This window comes from Galeopterus variegatus, unplaced genomic scaffold (assembly GCF_000696425.1).
Source record: "Galeopterus variegatus unplaced genomic scaffold, G_variegatus-3.0.2 Scaffold3125, whole genome shotgun sequence".
Taxonomy (NCBI): Eukaryota; Metazoa; Chordata; class Mammalia; order Dermoptera; family Cynocephalidae; genus Galeopterus; species Galeopterus variegatus.
Window position 1 is genome coordinate 20,608 of NW_007729236.1, and position 20,553 is coordinate 41,160.

Here is a 20,553-nt window from a genome sequence, read left to right on the forward strand (position 1 = left end):
CAGTGAGCAGGAAGCTGCAGCCTGGCCGCCACCTGCTGCTCGGAATCAACAGCCACAGCAGATTGTCTGTCTTGTTCAGTGGCACAAAGAGTCCCACCTGGCTAGGGCAGTCTCAGCTTCCAGTTTTATTTATTTATTTTTTTTCCTTTTTGTCTTTTTTCGTGACCGGCAACGGATCGCAACCCTCAGTGTCGTGCCCGTACCGGACCGGGACCGGCTACGGGATCGCAACCCTCGGTGCTGTGCCCGCACCTCGCTCAGCCAGTGAGCAGCTGGTCTGTATGTGGGATCTGAACCCTCGGCGGGAGCGCCGCTGCTCTCCCAAGCGGTGCACTGTAGCAGTGCGCCACCGGGCCGGCCCTTCCAGTTTTATTTTTAGCTGATTCAAAAACATCCCTATTGAGAGATGCATGCCCCAAGTGCAAGCATTCTAGGTACAGGGCATGACAGATTGGCACAAGCACAGCACATACCACCCCCTGGACTGAGGATGAGAATGTTCTGAGCCCTCCCAAAGCCCCCTCACAGAAAACCACTCTCCTCACTGGGTCACAGGGAATGCATGTCCTGCTGTAGAAGACACTCCCACGTAGCGGGGCCAGAGTGGTTGCACCGATGTATACCCCTACCAGTGCCTATGAGAGTTTTGATTTCCCCACAGTCTTGTAATACAGGCTTTTTCATTTTAGTTCCTCTGGTGGAAGCACAAAGGAAGTGTTGTGGCTTTAACTGGCACGTCTTTGACAGCAATTGAGACCGAGCACTTTTTCTTACACTTATTAGTCACTTGAATGTCCTCTTCTGTGACCTCATGTGTTTCACCCATTTTCCTGTCACTTGTTCTTTTCTTGTGGAGTCTCCCTCTGTCACATGTGTGTGGGGAGCCTGTCCTCCCTTCTCTTGCCTCGTAATGCTGCCTTTTGATGTGCAGACATTCTTAACTTTAGTCCAATTCATAGATCCTCTCCTGAGTGTTTAGTGCCTTTTGTACCCTTGGGAAGTGATTTCTCAACTGAAAGTCATGAAGATATTCTCCTATATTATAATTCTGAAGACGCTAATTGCTTTCCTTGTCATATTTGGGTCTGCAAGTCACAAGGAAGGAGGGGTTTGCAGATGATTTGAGTGGGGTCAGGTTTCATCTCTCCTCCCTGCTGATGTGAAACAGGATCAGCACTGCTGCCTGAGAAGATCAGTCTCTCCTCGTGTTCTGTGACACCTCCAATCACAGACTGGGGGCCCGTGTGACAGGGGTCTGTCTCTGGAGGCTTCTTTTCCTATCAGTTTGTTTGAGATCTTTGTACTGATACCGGATAAACTGTGATACTGGAGTGTTGGTCCTCCAGCTGTCTCCTCTTCTCCTTCTGCACTTTCTCAGCTATTTCTTGCTTCTTACATTTCCATAAGATCTAGATTGACTTTTAAGTTTACACACACACACATGCACACACTCACACGCACACACATGCGTTCACACGCACATATGCACGTGCACGCACACACATGCGTGCACATGCACACACGCACGTGCACACACACATGTGCACGCACACACACATGCACACACTCACACGCACGTGCACGCACACACATGCGTGCACATGCACACACGCACGTGCACACACACACGTGCACGAACACGCACATGCACACACTCACACGCACATGCACGCACACACATGCGTTCACACGCACATACGCACATGCACACACACGTGCATGCACGCACACACTCACATGCACGCACACACACGCACATGCACACACTCACATGCACACACACACACAGGCACACACACACACACACAAACAATTGGGATTTTGATTGGGATTGCATCGAACCTATTAGTAAAGTTGGTCTTTACCATATTGGCTCTTTCAATCCTTGAGAATAGCACTCCCCCCCACCATTTATTTAAGTTTTCTTTAATTCACCTCAGTAATGCGTTCCACTTTTCTCTTTTTTAAAAAAAGATAGAGAGATGACCAGTAAGGGGATCTTACCCCTTCACCTTGGTGTTGTCAGCACCACACTCTCCCAAGTGAGCCAAGACTGTCCCTGCGTTGCACTTTTCTGTATAAAGGTCTTGCACATTTTTATTAAGTTTATCCTCAAATATTTGAACTTTTTAAAAAAACTGTTAGAGTTTTTTGTAATTTAATGTGCTAAATTCCCATTGCTGCTATAAAGAAAATATAGATTAGATTTTAGTATAATTATTTTATATTTAATAACCTTGCAAAAGCTTATTTCTAGATTCTTTTGGACTCTCTCTCTCTGTCTCTATGCATGTACGCATGTAATAATTAACTGTTAATAAATTTCTTGTCAATCAGTTCTCTTGACTTGTTGCACCAGCTGGGACCTCCAGTGCAATGTTCAATGGAGTGATGTTAATGGGCTTGCTTGAGGTTCCCAGTCACAGGGGGTCACATTCCACCTTTAAGTGTCATGATTCACTTACAGTTTTGTTTGTTTGCTTTTGTCAGAACAAGAAAGTTTCCTTCTATGACTCATCTCCCAAAAGGTTTTTTTTAAATATTAATAGATGTTGGGGCCGGCCCATGGCTCACTTGGGAGAGTGTGCTGCTGATAACACCAAGGCCGCGGGTTCGGATCCTATATAGGGATGGCTGGTTCGCTCACTGGGTGAGCGTGGTGCTGACAACACCAAGCCAAGGGTTAAAATCCCCTTACCAGTTATCTTAAAAAAATAATAAATAAAAAAAATATTAATAGATGTTAAATTTTGTAAACTTTTTTGGGCTTGTGGCTGGTACAAGGATATGAATCCTTGATCTTGGTGTTCCATTAGTGAGTCTATTGAGATGACTCTGATTTTTCTCTTTTATTTTGTTAATGGTAGAAATTATATCAATTCATTTCAAATATTAAGATATCCAAGAATTTCTGGACTAAACTCAATTTAGACATGGTACATTATGCCTTTTCATGTGTCACTAGATTTAGCTTCCTAATACTGTATTGAGGATATTTGCACACCCATGAGTGGAATTGGCCTCTGGTGGCCACACCACATGCTCTTGGTCCACCTCAGGTTCCAGCAACCTCGGGACACCTGTGGAGGCTCACCCCTCAGGGCAGGCAGAGTCTCTTTCCGAATTCTCCCCAAGACCCCGTCTGACACCTCAGGAACGTCCTTGGCTGACACATGGCCCCAGAGTGTGAGAGAATCAAGGCTATGATGGAGGTGCTGGTCTGGGCTGTGTCTCCTCTGAAGGCTTGCCTGGGGAGGAACCCACCCCAGCTCACCCAGGCGCTGTTGACTGAGGGCTTCCATGACTCACTGCAGTTGGCCTGAGACAGTCCTCAGCTCCTTGTCATGTGGGCCTCTCCAGTGGCAACTTGCTTAATTAGCGCATACAAGCAGAGAAGGCCACAGAGTCTGGCTGCAGCACAAAGTCCCAAACTTTTGCAAACGAATCATGGAATTGATGCCCCACTCCTGTTGCCATATATCATTGCTCAGAGACAAGTCACTTGCTCCAGCCCACACTCAAGGGGAGAGGACTACACCAGGGCATTGTTGTGACCTGAATTGTGGCCCTCTAAAACTCACAGGTCGAAGTCCTAGCCCCAGTACTCAGAAAGTGACCCTGTTTGGAGATGAGGCCTTTAAAGTGTTGATTAAGTTAAATGAGGCTCTTAGTATGGCTGTAATCCAATTAGACATGTGTCTTATAAGAAGGGGATGTTTGGACACAGGTACACACTGAGGGATGACCATGTGAGGACACAGGGAGAAGACACCATCTGCAAGCCAAGGGGAGAGACCTCAGGAGGAACCAGCCCTACTACGCCTTGATCTTGGGCTTCTAACTCGAGAGCTGTGGACAATAAATTTCTGTTAAGTTTCCCAGTCTCTGCTATTTTGATATGGCAGCCCTAGCAGACACACAGGTATAGTGCCAGGGGGTGGGGAGCACTGTGGCCTCATAGAAGGTGTCTCCCAGAGCATGACTATTGCTTCCAGTCACTGCCTAAAATGAAATAGACAAAAGCTAAGTGTCTGACAGACGTGCACTGCTGAAGGCACGACCAGCCTGCAATAAAGATATCTGAAACCAGCCCTCAGGCCTCCAGGCCTCTGTCTGAATGGGCAGTGGGCTGAGAAAGCCTGCCGTGTGTCTGAAGGTGGACACACGAATGACCAGCCTCAGGTCACTGTGCCCACTGGCCGTTCTGCGTGGCATGGGGAAGCTCAGACCACCACCACCAAGGCCAACCCCTCACATCTTCCACAGAGAAAAAGCATGATAACTACAAAGACCTAAGAAGGACATGGAGACACAACTTCTCACCAGCAACACTCGGTAGTGGGAAGCAGAAGACCAAATTTTTCAAAATCCCCACTGGAAGTAATTTGGATGTAGAATTCTCTAATTTTTCAAAAATTCTAAACTAAGTGTCATTCTAGTGAGAGAATTTATTTCAAAAAAGACTTTTTCACACTTGTAAGGACCCAGTATAACACCCACAGATCACCCCTCCCTCCCCACAAAATCACTTCTATTATTGCTAGAAATAATAATATTGCTGACATACTCCAGCAGAAAAGGGAACCCAAAAGGAGAAGGTGGGATAAGGAAGAAGGATGAACAGCAGAAATAAAAATAACCCCCAACACACAAACAGAAAACCAGACCCGACAGCACCGTCACCACTCGCATGACTGTCAGTGAAGCTTGTCTACAGTTCTAGAGGGAACGTGGGAAAGGCCGACCCTGAAGTCCCAGATGACAGAGACAGCAGTGCAGTGGCGACGTGGGACTGAAGAGACGTGGCCTCTTCTTCCCTTCAGGACACAGGCAGCCCCAGAAGCCCCACCTTGCACATCTTCTGTTTAAGCTCCACGGAGAGGACGTGACTGCCTTTTGGCCGATTACTCTAGAAAAATCCGTTGCATTTTCTTGGGCCTTGTTGGGTCATAGGCCCACCCGTGGGACCCAGAATAGAGTAAACCACACCAGAAGTAGGTTGTGCCAGTGAAGACTTGGGCCTGGCTCTGAGCTGCACAAACCCCCAGGGGCAGCCACTTAACTAACTGTGCATCGTGAGGTTTCCATGGCCCCAGCCGCTCACGTGGTGTCTGCATCCCCCAGAGCACAAAAACGGATGCTTCCAGGACATCTTGGGGCCTGGCAGACTGGAGCCAGCTGAGACCCCCAGAGCGGGAGGCGTCCTCCAGACAGGTTGTCACAACTTCACTGTGGATTTCAAGGAAGGCTTTCCTCAGGGTGTGATGACTGAGCTGACATCTGAAGGTCAAATAACCCCAGGAAGCATGCTCCCTGCAAAGGCCAGAGTGCAGGTGCAGGAGCACAGCTGGCACGGCGCTGGGCCAGGTCGGTGGTGCAGGAGGGTGCGGGGCTGACCAGCCTGCAGAACAGAGCAAGGAGGGGTTCAGTCTGCATGGGACCGGCCCTCATAGAGGTTGCAGTGTTCATGTCAGAGCCATGGGGATCCGCTGATGAGATTCAAGCACAAGAACACACAGTGGTGCCCCAAAAGCTTTAATGTAGATCCAGGTGTCAAGTGAGCACTGAAAACTGGGGCTAGAGTAGATGAGTAGGATCAAAGCTCATGAAAGGGACATTAGCCAGAAAAAACAACCATCTTTGGGGTAACTAAGACCAAGCAGAACATTTGTAGCCAGACTTTAACTTGGAAACTGATAATTATCACTTCCTTGAGGTTAGCAGAAGAATTGAGAGACGGCCGGGAGATGAAATCACTGCCTCCTATGTTGATGTACTTCAGAGGGGGGCACCTGCAATGAAGGACTGAACCTGGGTTTCTTGTTTTTCTTACCAAAAGGAGAGATAAGAGAGAGGCAGACAGCCGAGCTGGTTGTAAAGTCCCCGCTTACTTAAAAAGGAAAACTGCACCCACGTTAATCAGAAATCCAAGTCAGGCATTTCTATGATGTCTGACTGAGGTTATTATCCTCGAGCTCTCCCTGGGAGGTAAGGACTCCAACCTCCAGGTAACATCAAGGACTCGAAGCTGACCACAGACTGTGACGCTGAAGCTTCCAGTCCATCATGGGACCCTGACGTTTGACTCAGACCACCTGCTGCTCCCAGACCCTTCCCCCATTTTTTCTTAGAACAAAGACCCTCACCTCATCTTCCTGCCTCGTCCCCTTTATATAGCCCAGAACAGGCATCAGAACTTGGGATGATTTTAGCTTCATCATCCCCCAGATGCCGGTCATCTGAATAAACCTTCTAATCCTTGCACCAGCGTCTGGACTTTCGAGTCATTTGTTTAATGCGAGAGGACAGCTGAGCCTGGCCTGTCGCTAACACTCACAGACACCTGGAGAAGAAAATCCTAAGTGTATTTAATGAAATGTAGACATTCTTTTAAGAAACTCTCCTTCAGTGTTCATAGTTAAAAGTTAAACATTTTCAAACTGCTCAAGGACTTTGGGAAATCATTTATTTTCTAGTAATCCACATGTTATTCTTATTTGCTACCACACCATGCCCAAGCTCTAACCCCATCAAAATAGTGCAGAAGACGCTGCCTTTCCACCTGCCACCCTGCGGCCCCTCCTCAGTACCTGCTGAGGAACCTACCTGGGAAGAGAGCAGAAGCTGACGGCCTCTGGTTTCCTGTGCTGTGGATGCTGCTTCTGCTTTCCTGTTTGTTTTGTTTTCCTTTGCTGGTGATTCTGAAATCAGTTTTTACAATGTTTATGGATATTCCCTGATTTGAGAAAATCTGATATCTTTAAATATTTGGAGTTTTCCCTGAAGATCTCCTTTAAAATATCAAGCTCTGCTAATACATTATCATATATAATTGAATTTGCAAAAATTAGATTCACGTACAACTTTACAGGGACACCCACAGTACACTTTCAGCAGATGTCCCAAAACTGCCAGTGTGAGTCTACCAAGATTTCCGTAGGGAGGGTCCAGCCCAGGGCCTTTTCATTAGGGGAAGTTCAATAAGATAAGCAACCATTCCCTTCAGTAACAATCCTATGTGTTATTAACGTATGGCTTAAAAAAGGAAGAAAACAGTAAGTCAAGGCTTTTCGACAAGAATAACCATTATGAAAACAGAGTCACGTGAAGGTGCTTTTCACTTACAGTGCGTGTGGTCACACCGACTCCATTCCCATAGGTGGTGTGGCTGAGTCACAGCACGTAATGGCCCTGCCATCTGTCTGTCCTTACGGTGGGTTTCCAGGCTGACAGAGCACCTCAAAACTACCTTTGATCCTCAGGTAGGATTCGACTGGCTTGAAGTCTGGTAAAGGAAGATATTAAGAGACATTGAAGGAGGGAGACATTGACGCCCAGCTCAAATGGAGAAGTCCCATCATTATTTCATGAGGATAATTAACTTCAAGCTAATTGACCACTGTGAAGCTACATAGAGACGCTGTTTAAAGTTAATATTAACTATTGCCAAGTTAATATTCTTTTTTTCTTGCCCCAGTGACTGGTGACAAGTGAAATTAAAGCATCATAGGATATTTTATAGGCTGGCTGGTTAGCTCAGTTGGTTAGAGCCTTCTAACACCAGGGTCCTAGCCAGCCACCAGATAAAAAAAAGGAGGATTTTAGAGCTAAGGAACAAACTTTTTGTCCAAGTTGGAAGAGCTGTTCACTATAGCGACTGTCCATGTTCTACAAATTGGCTTAGATAAGATAAAAAATGTAGACAGTTCCAGAACCAGATCTCAAAATTTACAGATCAGTGTTTTTTCTTATCCTTCTACACCCATTTCAGGTTGTGTTGCTTTGCCTCCCATGGAATTGTCACCCCTTTTCCCCTGGGTGACAGAGCTGCCAAAGACTACTCAAAGCCTATCTCTTCTGAGCGGTGTGAAGCCCTGAAAAGGGGTTAATCTCCCAGAACCCTCAAGAGTGAGGCATTCCTTCCATTTGGGAAATTAACCACAAATTGGGGTTCTCTTCCCACATTTATTCTCCAGACCAGGAAGAGAACATAGGTGGGATGTTTGCTAAGTACACTTTAACAAGTTGAATAATACAAACTGGTAACATTCAGTAAGACAAGCAAGGTGACCTTCTATAATGCAATTTGCAACAAAAGCTTGATTTTAGAAAACATTCTCTTCTTACAGCAGTTTCCCAGTATCTTTACATATCAATCAGTAACCTGTCTGTCTTTGCATCAGCAACCTTGCTGTGTTACAATTCTTCATCTCAAAATGGAGACTATAGCCTGGGGAATATTTCCTGTCCTTTGCAAGGTCAATATTTGAAACTACAAAGCTTTGGAAATCCAGGCCCTGTGAACTACATTTGCTTTAGGCATACTCCACAAGGTTGTCCAGGGCAGACATTTATTTTCACAGACTAATTTGCTATTGTTTCAGCTGGGAGTCATATTATTTCACTGTAGCCATGTGGTGGTGGCTTTGCTGGCTTTGCTGGCAGCTTCACACAAGCTGCTTTTCAGCAATTGGAGTGTATACAGTGACAATATGTAACTAAACCAAGCTTTCTGGACCTGCATGCGGAGACAGAGCCCACTTTCTTTTTGGTGTGTGTTAGATTGGGTTGGTGGCCTGTTTCTTGTCTTACATGTTAAGCGCAGCATTATGATCATTGTTTTACACCTCAGTTTCAAGATATGTATGAAAACAGTGGGAGGAATATAAATGGTGCAAAATAAAAGCAAGTGTAGGTATTTAGAACTGAAAAAAGTAGAGTAGTCTGAGAAAGACTGTTCTGAATAAAGTGATAGTGGTTCTGTTAGAGGTGGGAATTTAGATTAATGTTTTCCCTGCTTCTCTCTCTCACTCTCTTGCTCTCTTCCTCACTCACTTTTTGTTCTTTTTTCATTTCAATTTTTCTGTGTTGTTTTGTGTATTTCATGTAAGAACTACACAAGCTTGTTTTAAAGACAAAGTCCCTTACAAACATTTACTCTGAGGGTGATTCACACCCAAAGAGAAGTTGAGGAAATAAATTCACACTCAGTAGAGATTTCCAAATATTAGACCCTGTGTCTTTTTTCTTTCTTTTTTTATTCCTCACTCATTAGCAGAAGAGCTGAAAAGCAATGTCGAAGGACTTTACCCTCCCTGGAAGGAAAGTGCTTTGTGGTCGTCATGTGTTTATATCTAAGAACCCATCCTGGTTTGAGTCCTTTTTCTTCGTTTCTCTCCCCTGTTCTTCACTTCCTGTCTTTCCCCTCTTAATAGTTTGTGACCGATGTGCTTTTAGATATCGCCTTTGGTCAGTCCCAGAGCATGGTAAACAACAGACATTACTGTGAAGCGAACAAGAAAGTCGGCACATAAGACACAATGAATCCTAACTAACGAGGAGTGTAAGTCCCTTTGAAGTTGTTTTCTTGGATTTTTTTTTTTGCAGCTGGTCAGTATGGGGATCAGAACCCTTGACCTGGGTGTTGTCCTTTGAAGTCTGCATTTTGAGTTCCACCAAATCTTTTTTTTTTTCCTTTTTGTCTTTTTTCGTGACCGGCAATGGGATCGCAACCCTCGGTGTCGCGCTCGCACCGCGCTCAACCAGTGAGCTGACCGGTCTCTATATGGGATCTGAACCCTCAGCGGGAGCGCCACCGCGCTCCCAAGCGCCGCACTCTACCGAGTGCGCCACCGGGCTGGCCCGAGTTCCACCAAATCTTGCTAGATGGTGGTAGGGCAGAACTGGTGACTAAACAGGTGTGGGCAGTGAAGGTAAAGGAGATGTTGGAGATAAAACCTGGACATCTGGCTCCACTGAGTTTTTAGATGCAGGTCCTGCTGGCTGAAGAATGGGATACTGACAAGGTCAGATTCAGGTAAAGGGCTTGAGGGCCATTTTAGTCACACTGAGGTCCAGTCGTCCTCAGAGCACTGATTCCCATTCTAGAAAGAGCCAATTAGGCAGGCTCTGTTCTTGGACCCAAGGGCATGTTTAACTCATGTTGAGAGGCACACAGGACTTCTGCACCCCACCATTCCTGATGTAATCACTGTCTACTGAAGTCCAGCCTGAGCACACACACACTGTAGGTGGAAACTCCACTGTCCAAATGGCCACCACTGCCATGCATGTCCAGGACCCAATCCTTCTGGGGCACCAGAACCTTCCTAGTGTAGAAAGGCCTGGAGGTTGAAGTGACCAGTGAGGAGTGGCAAAAGTAGGTGATGAGAGATAGTTAGGGGAAGCCCCTATTTATGAAACTCAAGATGGTCCTTTTCAGGGCACAGGGTATGGCTCTGAGTCAAAAGCATTTGGCTGCAGGGAAGCCAGGGAGAGTAGATTCTGAAGGACAGGGCCACCAATCCTCCCAGGAGGCAGTCCTGCCCAATGGAACCCTCCACCGCCATGTAAGATGTTGTTAGGCCAAGATATCATGAACTTCTCAGAACGCAGACAGTTTGTACAAAAAAAGGAGATACTTGGCTAGTGAGAAACTGAGCAGCATCCACCACGTGGGAGGTAGGGAGGCTTGGCGATCTGGGTCTACAAGACATCTGCTTGAGAGAGGAGTGTCACTTCCAGGAGAGGGTTACAAGAAAAGTGTGACCGAGTCCAGGATATGCCCTGCCTGGCCCGAGGTGCCTCCCACATATCTGAGTGGAAGGACATAGTAATGACACAGACACCACCCTGACTACTGTATGGGCTACTTTGTACCCCCCCCCCAAAAAAAATTATGTTGCAGTCTTAACCTCAGGAACTTCAAAGGGTGACTGCATTTTGAGATAGGGTCTTTAAAGAGGTGGTCAGGTTAAAATGGGTCTAGGCCCTAATACAATCTGACTGTTGTCCTTACAACAAGAAGGGATTAGGACATACAAAGACACACCAGGGGTGATTGTGCACAGAGGTTGACCATGTGAAGAGGAAGAGAGAAGGCAAACAACTGCCAGCCAAGGACAGAGCCTTAGGGAAAACCAATCCTGCCAATACCTTGATCTTCAACATCCAGCCTCCAGAACTGGGAGAAAACACATGTCTGTTGTTTAAGCTGCCCAGTCTGTGGTGTTTTGTGTGGCAGCCCAGCAAACCCATACAAGTAGCTAATGTGAAATGAACAGTAATGTGATGGGCTGTCTCATTCATACCAACAGGAGACTTGTCTAAACTCCATTTAGTGAGGAGGTGATATCATTCACAGCTTCTGCCGAAGTTAGTGATGTTTCTCTCATGAGTCAAATTGTGTTCTCTCTTCCCCCAAATTTATATGTTAAAGTCCTAATCCACACTACCACAGGATGAGATGTTATTTTGCAATACTGCCATTGTAGATGCAATTACTTAATAAAGTATGATTGAATTCCTTATAAACAGGGGGAATTCATGCACAGACCACACGGGAAAAACATTATGAGATGAAGGCAAACATCAGGGTGATGATTCTACAAGCCAAGGGATGTCACAGGTCGCCAGTACACTGCCAGAAGCTAGAGGACAGACATGGACCAGATCCTGTAGGATCAGAATGATTGAGGTGACCTCCTTTTGAAACTCCCATCTGAATCTTAATTACCAGCCTTGCCAATTTAAAGAATTAAAACTGCCGTGTACAGACAAGACTCAGAATATGAATCCAAAAGTACATGTGGTTTTAACCTGAAACATACTGTATCAGGTGCCCTTTCTGCAAAGGAGGTTGTATCTAGTAAGAATATAGGGAGATCCAGGAGAAAAGGGGGTGTTCACAACGTGAGACAGAAACCAAGGTCTCCCGTTAGCTGGGTTACTATGAGTCTGGTGAATATTAGTCTCTTACACGTGGCAAATACATGGCTCATTGCCCTAGAATGGCTGTAGAATTAAAATTCAGAATTGAATAGGGTCATGTCAATAGATTGTAATAATAACCAGTTCTTTATCTGGGAGAGAGGGACAAACGGTTTGTCCAACTGTGTAGTACAATCCATTCAAGACAAGTTAGTTTATTAGATGAGAACAAACATTTTTTTAATGGCTTGGAAGAGAACTACCATACTAATTTCTCATTTGTTTAACCACTTAAAGGAAAATAGATGCATGTTTTTTCATCCTCTAAAATGCATCTGCAAAAATAAACGTGGGTTCTAGAAGAGCAATACCTATATGACAACTAAAAAAAAAAAAAAAAAATTACTTATTAACAGCATGCTGTAATTGGCCCACATTCGAATTTCCCCGTTATTCCCACCATGCCCCAGGTTGATATGACAGGATTTAGTACAGAATCAGAATTCTACCTCGTAACCACGTGGAAAGAGGCTAGTCTTGATCCATCAGGCCCTATTCTCCAGGTAACAAGAATCCGTGCTGAGAAAATAAACAAAATCTTCTCCTTTGGTCCTTAGAGAATGACCAGAGAGTCTTGTGGCAAATGTTGTGTCGCCCTCCAGTGACGCCACCAACACCGGAGGACTAAACAGCTGCTCCAAGTTCCTTCTGTACTTGTGGGGCTCCGCTCGCTCAGCCATCTGGGAAATGTAGTTTCCCTCTGCAGTGAGGACACCTGATCAGGACTACGGGAAAGGTCTCTTCTGCGCATGTGCGGCTCCGCCCACGCCGCCATCCTTTGTCTGGAAATTCCGGATGCTGCGGACGCCTCAGCGCTGCTCCGCAGATCCTGCCAGTGGATTGTGCGTCCCTGAAGGTGGGTGCGAGGATGAGAGAGGATCCCGCGGGCCTCGGGTTCCCTGGGGAGCGGGACGCTGTCCCAGCACTTGGGGGCAGAAGCGCCGCGGGCCTCGGGCGGGCGGGGTCTAACGAGCGGCGCGAGCGCTGGCCTGTGCCGGGCCAGGGAAGGGGCGCCCAGGCTGCGCTTTCCACACGGTTCCGTCAGAGGACGGCGCTGCCGGGTGTGCAGAAGCCGGTTCCACATGTCCCAGTACGGGGCTCAGGTCCCAGGTGGCGACTGGAACGTGGGTGGGGGTGTCTGAAGACAGCGAGCCTGGGAGGTGTGGGGAGGTGACGTTTCAGCTCCGCCATCAGGAACCTGGTACCGACCTGTGGGACGTTCACTTCACCATCTGTACCGTGAGCGTGTGGACATTAGTGTGATGCCCCAGATCCCAGAGGTGAATCTGGGATTGTGAGGTGTGTGCAGACTGTCACTCTGTGGCTGCTGTGGTCGTGGGTGTCTCGGTGTCTCTTCAGGAGGTCACGTTTCTGGTCCCTCCTGCCCTGTGCAGCCGGCCTGGCGCTCCTGGTTTGAATTTACAGAAGTTGATACAGAATCTTGTTTCCAGGACAGTGAGTTTTAGGAAGGAGATTGGGGCACTGGATGTTGATCCCAGTTTCTTTGGAGTGAAGGTGACAAACCTTGAAGGATGGTGCCCTGTGAGTAGGAATCCCACCTGGGGGAGCATCGTTGTGGCCGGAACCCTGTCAGTACTGCTTCAGGGCAGAGGCAAAAGCGTCCAAGAAAGGTGAAGGTCCCAGCTTTGCACAACCTAAACAATGATTGTGTGTAGTGTTTACAATGCACCGCAGTTGGTGATGACGCCTCACTCAGTAGCTGTCTGAGACTGGGTGATATCGAAAGGTTTGGGCCAACATTAAGAAGGGAAAAGTGAATTAGACTGAGAAGGAAAGACAAGGACCCAGGAGGTGTTACTTATTGAACGGGGTTTGAAGGTGTCTGTGGGGTGCACGAATAATGTCTCACAGCGGAGAGGATCTGTCTGCAGTGCTCTCTGAACACACGCCCATTCCTTCAATCTTCCCTCACTGTTCCCAGTGGCTGAGCTCTCAAACCCAGCCTATTGCTAAATTTGGTATCTAGAGATGTGCTGATGGTTCTCTATCTTCTTAGTTCTTTTCCAGTCATTCAGAAATGGCTATAGTCTCCGTTGTAAGACAAGGAATTGTAACACAGCAAGGTTGCTGGCTCAAAGACAGACAGGTTACTGATTGATATGTAAAGATACTGGAAAATTGCTGTAAGAAGAGAATGTTTGCTAAGATCAAGCTTTTGTTGGTGGATCAACTTCTTGAAAATTGCATTATGGAAGGTCACCTTGCTTGTTTTACTGAATGTTACCAGCTTCTATTGTTAAACTTGTTAAACTGAACTTATCAAAAACCCCACCTATGTTCTCTTCCTATAACTTCCTGGTTTGGAGAATAAATGTGGGAAGAGAACCCCAATTCATGGTTAATTTCTAAAATGGAAGGAATGCCCTTGTCTTGAGGGTTCTGGGAGATTAACCCTTTTCGGAACCTCTCACTGCTCAGAAGAGATGGGCTTTGAGTAATCGTTGACAGCTCCATCACCCAGGGGAAAAGCGGTGACAAATCCCTGGAAGGCAAAATAACAGTTTTCCCCATATTTCTACCTTGTTAGAAAAGTGAAAATAATTGGATATGAGAAAATGTGACTTGCCCAGGGTCACATGATTTTTTGATGTTAGACATCCTGACTTTTTGGCTAGCATTTTCCATTTTGACACATTTAAGTCAAAACAAGTGGTTGTTCACTTTTGAGATTTTTTTTATAATGCTGAAATCAACTGAGAACTAACGTTGCTTTAGCATTGTCTTAAACATCCCTAGCCTTTTATTTATTTATTTATTTGTTAGTTACGTATATTCATGAGATACAAAGCTGATTGTTACCCCTCAGTGCCCCTGACATGGGGGCCAGATTCATACTGGCTATATGCCCATTACCACAGATTGCACTTGTACCCCATGTCCCCCACCCAGTTATCCCCAACCACGCCTAAACTCCCTCCCCCCCCAACTCCACTTTGTACCCAATAGAATGTTCTCTCCTTCTGCAAGTCCACTGCACTACTGTGGTCTCTTTTTCCTTCCTTTTTCTCTCTTAGCTCCCACATATGAGTGAGTACATGTGGTATTTATCCCTCTGTGCTTTGCTTATTTCACTCAACATAAGTTTCTCTAGGCTTATCCCTGTTGTTGCAAAATGAGAATATTTCATTTTTTTTATGGTAGAGTAGCATTCCGTGGTGCTTATATACCACAGTTTCCTTATCCAATCATCCATCAGTGGACATTTAGGTTGGTTCCATATCTTGGCTTTTGTAAACAGAGCTGCGATGAACATGGGAGTGCAGGTATCCCTTCAATATGGTGATTTCCATTCTTCTGGAAATATACCCAGAAGTGGGATTGCTGGATCATATGGAAGATCTATCTGTAGTTGTTTGAGAAATCTCCATACTGTTTTCCGTAATGGTTGTACTAATTTACAGTCCCACCAACAGTGTAGGAGTGTTCACTTCTCCCCACACCCTCGCCAGCATTTATTATTCACTGTCTTTGCTTTGGGTAGTATAGACATTTTCACAATGTTAATCCTTCCAATCCAGGAACATGCAATATCTTTCCATCCTTTTTTCTCTTTTTAAATTTCTTTCAGAAGTGGTTTGTAGTCCTTATTCTAGAGGTCTTTCACCTCCTTAGTTAAATTGATCCCTAGGTATTTTATTTTTTTGTGACAGTTGTAAATGGGTTTACTTTCTTTATTTCTCTTCAGTACTTTCTTTGGATTATGTCACCTCAATGGGTAAATAATGTATTTCTCACTTAATGTCAGTAACCTATTCTTTAAAATCATAACTTTTACAGTAATATATTCGAGGCAACTTTACATTATTTGAAATGGGAAAATTAGACTGTACTTACCTTCTAATCAAAACTAATTTCTTAAATGTAACTAAAATGCTAGTGTGCTTCAAAAAGTTCATGGAAAGATTTCTATTCTCTTTTCATTCTATTTTCCCCTGAACTTTTGAAACTATCCTGGTACAGTGCATTACTTACTTATAAGAAACACCATTTTTATGTTGTATGTTTTTAAAGTAAACAACTTTATGTGATGTAAAAAACAGTATACAATAAAACTTACATCTTAGTTTACTGATGTGCAAATAATTGTGTTTTATGATTGACATAGCCTCTATTAGGGCTAGAAACCTCACTGAAGTACATGTAGTTAACACTGTGATTTTCAAAACTTGTACCTGTGGTTGTGAAATCATATCGATTGTATTTGAGTTGTAATTTAAGACTTTCTTGCCCACATAATTTTCTTAAATATGTTTTGAGTTTTGGGGACTTCGATGTATCATTCAGCATTTGCCATGTAAGAAACAAATCAAACCCCAATGTCTTGAAAAACCCAGCCATCTTACTTTTTTGAAGTTGTGTGGATCCACATCTTGGGGTGCGTTTAGCTGGGCAGTTCTCATTCTAGTGTTCCCTTGTACAAATGTGGATTTATTCACCTGGTATGTTCATTGAGGCTGTTTGGTTAAAGATGGCTTTACTCACGTGTCCTGTGGTTTGTGCTGGCCCCTGACTTCTTCACAGGGTGACTGTGTTTAAGAGGCAAGCACCAGTAGCCAGTACTTTTCAAACCTATGTTTGCGTGACATTTTCTAATGTGCCACTGTCTAAAGCAGGTCACATGACAAAGACCAGTTTATTGTCAGAGCACACTATATGAGGGCTTGGGTACAGGGAGATTATTGTACCAGAAGAAATATATATTATGTGTATTTTGTTTACCTATATAATCGTGGGCAAAATGTGCTGGATTACAAGATGCACACTATCCAGATATTTAGAAAACACTGTTTTGGAGTCATGTGTGAATTTAATATATTAATAGGGTAACAGTTAATATAGCCAAACTATTTCTATAACACTAATTTTAGTGATGTCACAATGTGTTTTTCTTTGGTTTAATTTATTAAGTTATATGTTTAGATAATATTTACTTCTGCTAAGTCAGTAGGTTATGTGTGTTTTCATTACCCCAAAATAAATTGTGTGTGTGTGTGTAACTATTAATATACTTGTAGCTGCATCTTTAATGGGGTCCTTGTTGCCCCTTATTGAGGCATAAAGGACTGTTTCCTCACAGGAAGCCTTTTTGTTTGTCTTTTTCAGCTAATAAGTAGAGAGTTTTGGAAAGTAGAATCTAGAGCCAAGCCACAACAGTTCTCTCCTTAATCCACTCCATTCTCTTTTCTCCCAGCTATGCTGTCAGAGTGTGCTATGGGTTTACAAGAGCAACAAAAGGTGGATAAACCTCTGGTGAGTTTTTTTGGTTATTTATTACTCTTTTTTTTTTATTGTATTACATGTGCTTTATGGTGCGCATAAGTTAAAATTGAAAAGTACAGATGAGTAAAATTCAACTTGAAAGAAATGTACACACATAAGATGAAGTTGGCATGTAGATCGAGCAGTTTCTAAGACCTCAGAGTCATCGAACTTGAATAAAAATTTGTCTCTGGTCTTTGTGATGTCATGGGGAAAAGGCAGACACCTTGTTTACATGATCGGAATGGAACCTGAGAAGAGAATCTGCCAAAATCTGTTGGGATGTGAAGACTTGGTGACACCAAATTCTGTAAAACTATGACTTAGAAAGTTTTTTAGTGCTGCCCTGGAAATCAACATTTCTCAATTCCTGCATTGGAAATAGTTGCCTAGTTCTTAGGAACAAGTTGCTTAGTAAGTTTTTTTAAGTTTCTAAAATAAATCTAGTTCCAGATGGCTTTGGAAGACTGTACTAGATTCATAGGTAAAACCTAGAATTAGAACCTAAATCATAGTCAAATCTAATGACTATTCTCTACTCTTTTTCTAGCTTGAGTCTTCTGCTACGTTGGGAACTAGTGTTCATAATCTTCTCTTGGAAATTCTTCTCTGTTAGTTTATTAGTTTCTTTCATGACTTCACTGATGGATTTTGCTCTTTTCTCCTGAATTCTACTTTCTTTTTTATAACATAGCTTATCACAGTGCTTTATCCTTGGCCCTGTTCTTCTACTGTGAAATTCTTTCTCACTGATTCAGTCCTCTGTATTTTGTACTCTTCCTTCTCTCCAGTTTCTGCTTCTTCTTTAATCTTTTGATGATAGGTTGAACTCTATTATATGCTTGTTTGTAGCTGTTCAAAAGACACCTCAAGGGGCTGGCTTGTTAGCTCCGATGTTTAGATCATGGTGTTTTAACACCAAGATCAAGGGTTCAGATCTCTGCACCAGTCAGCTGCAAGAAAAAAAAAAAAGTCACCTCAAAGTCAACAAATCTAAAATTAAAATTGCTTTTTCCTCTTCTCTTGTGTGTGTTATCAGTACCATGCAGCCACTGACCCAAGCCACAAAAACGAAATTTCTCCTGGTCTCCTTCCTCCCTGTTTCTTGGGTCTAATATTATCTTGTGTTAATTCCTGCTACTTTTGTTTGTTTAGTTTTTTCATTTTATTCTGGTTTATATATACACTGCTAATATAGGGGGAGATGCTGATACTCATAAAGACAGTAACTTTGTTTGTTACATTGGAAATATCATTCTTGTAAAAAGCTGAAGGTAATGTTTGCTGGGTTATTAGGTTCAATTCCTGGTGACCTATGCTTCTAGGCAGCACCTGTGGTGACATCGTTAGGAGTCTATGGGGAGAAAGTCTTCAGGAGTTATTGGGATATGTTTGAATAATGGTCAATAAAAACACATGGATATAATAAAAACGGAAAGTACTCATTTTCCTAATGTCTACCTTTTGCTTCTATAAATTTACATCAGTGATTCTATTTGTAGTTTTTATTAATATACAGTTATCTGTTTGTAGTTTAATAAGACCCATCATGTTTTAAAATTTTCTTATGATTGTATTTTATTCTCCTGTTCTAGGTAATTACTTAAAAATGAATGAATAAAATGGATGTGGGCATTAGTCATCAGTATGTTTATAAAGTGGAACTGTAGCTAAGAGCTAGTTAAGAGCAAAAACTGACAAACTAGTTAACCGAACTTTTTCTTTGTCCTTTCTGTTTGCTTGTTGTATCAGCTTCAAGGAATTGTAATTGTTATGTCTTCTTCCTTTCCCCTCAGGTTTCTTGTGTATTTATTTATTTTTAGCTCCCACAAATAAGTGAGAAAATGTGATATTTCTCTTTCTGTGCCTGACTTGTTTTACTTAATATAATTCTCTCTAGGTCCATCCAAGTCATTGCAAATGGCAGTTATTTCATTCTTTTTTATACCAGAGTAGTATTCCATTGTGTAGATATATCACATTTCTGTATCCACTCAACTGATGATGGACATTTGGGCTAGTTCCAACTCTTAGCTATTGTAAAGAATGCTGCAATGAACATTGGGGAACAGGTATACCTTCGATTTGATGATTTCCATTCCTCTGGGTATATTCCTTTGATGATTTCCATTCCTCTGGGTATATTCCAAGCAGTGGGATAGCTGGGTCATATGGTAGATCTATCTGCAATTGTTTGAGGAACTTCCATACCATTTTCCATAGAGGCTGCACCATTTTACAGTCTCACCAACAATGTATGAGAGTTCCTTTTTCTCCACAACCTCGCCAGCATTTATCGTTCAGAGTCTTTTGGATTTTAGCCATCCTAAATGGGGTGAGATGGTATCTCAGTGTGGTTTTGATTTGCATTTCCCAAATGCTGAGTGATGTTGAGCATTTTTTCATGTGTCTGTTGGCCATTCATATATCTTCCTTTGAGAAATGCCTATTTAGCTCTTTTACCCATTTTTTAATTGGGTTGCTTGTTTTTTCTTGTAAAGTTGTTTCAGTTCTTTGTATATTCTGGATATTAATCCTTTGTTAGATATCTGTTTTGCAAATATTTTCTCCCACTCTTTTGGATGTCTTTTAACTCTTGTTAATTGTTTCTTTTGCTGTGCAGAAGCTTTCCAGTTATGCCAGCACCATTTGCTGAAGAGGCAGTCTCTTCCCTAGTATATGGGCTTGGTGCCTTTGTCAAAGATCAGATGGCTGTAGGTGTGTGGGTTGATTTTTGGATTCTCTATTCTATTCCATTGATCAGTGTGTCTGTTTTTAGGCCAGTACCATGCTGTTTTGGTTATTATAGCTTTGTAGTATAGTTTAAAGTCAGGTAGTGTTATGCCTCCAGCTTTATTTTTCTTGCTCAACATTGCTTTGGCTGTGTGTGGTCATTTGTTATTACATATAAATGTCTGGATAGGTTTTCCCATTTCTGAGAAAATGTCATTGGAATTTTGATAGGGATTGCATTGAATTTGTATATCACTTTGGGTAGTATGGATATTTTCACAATGTTGATTCTTCCAATCCAAGAGTATGGGATATCTTTTCATCTTCTTGTATCCTCTCTTATCTCAGCAGTGGTTTGTAGTTCTCATTATAGAGATTTTTCACATCCTTGGTTAATTCAGTTTCTAAGTATTTTATTTTTTTGGTGACTATTGTAAATGGGCAAGCTTTCTTGATTTCTCTTTCTGCATATTCACTATTGAAGAATAGAAATGTTACTGATATTTGTGTGTTGATTTTGTATCCTGAAACTTTGCTGAAATCACTGATCAACTCCAAGAGTTTTTTTGTAGAGGATTTGGGCTGTTCGATATATAGGATCATGTCATCTGCAAACATGGACAGTTTGACTTCATCTTTTCCAATCTGGATGCCCTTTATTTCCTTCTCTTCTCTGATTGCTCTGGCTAGTACTTCCAACACTATGTTGAATAGGAGTGGTGAGAGTGGGCATCCTTGTCTAGTTCCTGTTCTTAAAGGAAAAGCTTTCAG

General features: G+C 43.2%; 1 protein-coding gene across 1 annotated transcript in view; it reads left to right on the plus strand.

Moving 5' to 3' along the window:
- Window positions 1–12,493: 12,493 nt before the first annotated feature.
- The window catches only part of LOC103599841 (putative zinc finger protein ENSP00000383733), an 18,433-nt gene continuing 10,373 nt past the window's right edge, over window positions 12,494–20,553 (plus strand). The window contains exons 1-2 of the mRNA XM_008584008.1: window positions 12,494–12,625; window positions 16,982–17,040. Of these exons, the coding sequence (XP_008582230.1) occupies window positions 12,565–12,625; window positions 16,982–17,040 (120 nt within the window). The 5' untranslated portion in view covers window positions 12,494–12,564. The remainder of the gene's footprint in view (window positions 12,626–16,981; window positions 17,041–20,553) is intronic.